General features: G+C 41.2%; 1 protein-coding gene across 1 annotated transcript; it reads right to left on the reverse strand.

The window, feature by feature from the left end:
- Positions 1-1,591: 1,591 nt before the first annotated feature.
- LOC125806742 (uncharacterized) lies at positions 1,592-3,258 on the reverse strand. The gene is made up of 4 exons (XM_049486359.1): positions 2,702-3,258; positions 2,248-2,530; positions 1,823-2,097; positions 1,592-1,625 (listed from the first exon to the last, which is right to left on the reverse strand). Exons 1-4 carry the CDS (start codon positions 2,944-2,946, stop codon positions 1,592-1,594), a joined length of 837 nt encoding a protein of 278 aa, XP_049342316.1. The 5' UTR covers positions 2,947-3,258.
- Positions 3,259-3,358: the final 100 nt, after the last annotated feature.

A 3,358-nucleotide genomic window follows, 5' to 3' on the forward strand; every position in this document is an offset into this window, starting at 1 on the left:
ATCTGGTGGACGGAGTGGACAGTGCTGATATAAAGCCCTGCTGGTGCATAGAATTTCCTTATTAAAGAAATCACTATATTTACACCATTATTAAACTCCAAGTAGCTCCACAATTCATTGGCAGAATTTTGAGAGCCCTGACATTTAAACCGAATTATTAATCATTATTCAGATGATTCATTTTTTAAAATACTGTATTACAGTTTTTCTGGATTGTTTACACACATTTCTGAAAACATGCCTCGTATTCTCAGAACTCTACACACAAATCCAACAAACACACACACAATGGGCAAAACCCTTCAATTCTCCTGCAAAATGAAACTTTACATTCAAAACAGTTTTATCTCTTCACAAAAGGCCATTTTGTGTTCAGATGACACACACAAACTATCATATGAACAGACAATTAAAAAAAGCATTTAAACACTGATGTGCTCAGTGTAAAACACCATTCTCCATTCAGCATTCTGACGGGCAGCATCACCACCTGTTACGGGAACTGTACTGCTCTGGAGCGGAAATCCCTGCAGAGGGTTGTGCGCGCAGCGCAGTACATCACTGGGGTTGAGCTCCCAAACCTTTTGGATTTATACACCAACCGCTGCCTGAGGAAATCCAAAAAGATCATGAAGGACCCGTTCCATCCAAGCCATTCCCTGTTCTCACAGCTGCCGAGTGGAAGGAGGCTCAGAAGCTTGAAGACCAGAACCAGCCGGTTCCGAGACAGCTTCTTCCCCCAAGCAACCAGGCTGTGGAATAGCCAGTAGAACGGTGTTCTGCCCAACCCACCCCACTGACACCCATACAAACTCTGCACCCTGCACTTTACTTTACACTGCATCTATCAGACTTTCCCATATTATACAGCATTCTGCCCCCTGCACTCCCCACTCAACTCATTCCTTACCTGCACTTACTCATAGCTATACTGTCACATACTGACTACTTCCACACTATCCGCATATCTACATCTATGCATATCTGTTCTGTGCAATATTTGTCTATAGTGTAAGTTATCATGTTTATTGTAATTAAGTGTATTGTAAATAGTGTTTATACTGTAAGTTATCTGTATGTCCTATTTTTATATATTTTATATTATTTTATTACTCTCTTGTAAATATTATTCTTTGCGCATTGATGGGAATCTGCACCCAAGTTTTTCACTCACATGTACACCTGTACTCTGTGACGTGACAATAAAAATCTTGAATCTTGAATCATAATGACTTTTTGTTCAGTGTTACACTTACTACAGACATTAAATACATAAGTGCGTTGTAAAATATTTTAGAATATTGTTTTTATACTCAGAACACACAAATATACTGTAACAAACATGTTTTATTTTTCCCACAAAACAATGTACACAGTGTACATCCCAACCGACACAAAGTTGCACATACAGTGCAGAAGATTTTACTGTATACAGTTAATAATAAAAAAACAAAACAAAATAAACTATGCTGCATCCTCTCTTCTGTTTCGGTCTGGCCACAGCACCTCATCTACATCACAAGCAATGTTTTCCCTGGCCAAGCAGCGGGGGAAATATCACCTAGCATGGCGAATCCAGCCATGAAAAGCATCAACTGCTATATCTCCACATGCGTCTTCCATAGCTTGGAAAAGGGGTATACGCGTTTCTGAATTTAGGTCGTACACTTTCCATCTCCAGGCAGAAAAAAATTCCTCAATAGGATTGAGGAATGGAGAATATGGAGGGAGATAAACAACTGAAAAGCGTGGGTGGTCAGTGAACCAGTTATGAACCAGAGCAGCCCGGTGGAAGCTTACGTTGTCCCAAATGACAACGTACCTGAGCTGCTCTGGGCCGTCTATCTGATCTGGTGGAATGAGTGTGTTGTGTAGGGTGTCCAGGAATGTGATCAGATGGGCAGTGTTGTAGGGGCCAAGGTGGGTCATCGCTGCACACATTGTGATGTTCCCTCCGCGCTGGCCAGGGACTTCAACAATGGCACGCTGGCCGATTATATTCCTTCCCCTCCTTCGTCTTTTTGTGAGGTTGAATCCAACCTCATCAATGAAGATGAACTGGTGCTCCACTGCATCCACCTCCAGCTCAAGGACTCTCTGAAACACACATGACAATATCAGAAGTAGACATGGAGCGGTCACTATTGTGAAGCACAATCATTATGATTACAATATAATAGAAAGAAATATGTATGATATATACAATGTTGACAGTATGCATCAAGGGTGGGAATGTATAGGACGTACTTGCACATAGTTATATCGCAATTCTTTGACTCTTTCTGAATTGCGCTCAAATGGCACCCTGTAGACCTGCTTCATCCTCAGTTTATTTCTATGCAAGACACGGTCCAGCGTTGATAAACTTACCCTATCAATATTTTGAAATATCACATTGTTTTCTATTATTTTTCTTTGTATTTGCCGTAAGGTAATGGCGTTATTTTCAAGAACCATGTTCATGATCTCTGTTTCCTGTTCAGGAGACAGAAGACGGCCCCGTCCACCTCTTGTTGGTAATCTTTCAGTTCTGCAATACAAAGAGTGCAATACTGTAAATACTGTGTAGGAATACATTTCCCAAATACTCGAAACACAATGTCCTACAGAACAGTCCACAGGTAATACTGTACTACTGTACTCATTGAGTACTGTATTGATATGCAGTACTGCAGTTTTGTAGTGAGAGTAGATTTCTTACCTATTCTCATTGCGGAAAGTCCGGATGATGGATGCTACAGTGTACCTGCTCAAATTTGGCTGTACTCTTTGCCCAGCCTCCCTCATTGTTAGGCCATGGTTGACCACATGGTCAACCAAAGTGGCTCGGATCTCATCAGAAATGATTGTCCTTGGCCTTCCTCGTCCTCGTCCTCCCCATCGTCCTCCTCTTACTCTCACTCCTCTGGCTCTGGCTCTGCCTCTGTTTACAACATTGGCCTCCATTGCTCCAAAACAGAAGAGCTCACCTGTCGCCCTTTTATGCTAAAGCTCTGATTCCTGAGTGGAAACATGTATGTTAGGTGTTTGCCCATGTGAGGAGTCAGTGTGCATAGTAGGGCAATTAACTTTAGAGTTTTGAATAACAGTGTGTTCCTTGTGAAAACAAGAGATTTTCTTCATGACAATTGTGTGTAGAGTTTTGGAAAAAGTGTGTTTTAGAACTGCAATTTGAGTGTAAAGCAGGAATTGTGCTTGTAGTTTAGCAGAATTGGTTCAGGGGGTTGGTGCATGAGTTACATTTTGTGGTCATTGTGTTTCAAGTACCAATATTTGTGTGTAAACAATCGAGAAAAACTGTAAACATCAAAATTGACAGCTCTAATACTAACCCAAAACACACAACAAAATGCACAAC

Source organism: Astyanax mexicanus, chromosome 13 (genome assembly GCF_023375975.1).
Source record: "Astyanax mexicanus isolate ESR-SI-001 chromosome 13, AstMex3_surface, whole genome shotgun sequence".
Taxonomy (NCBI): domain Eukaryota; kingdom Metazoa; phylum Chordata; class Actinopteri; order Characiformes; family Acestrorhamphidae; genus Astyanax; species Astyanax mexicanus.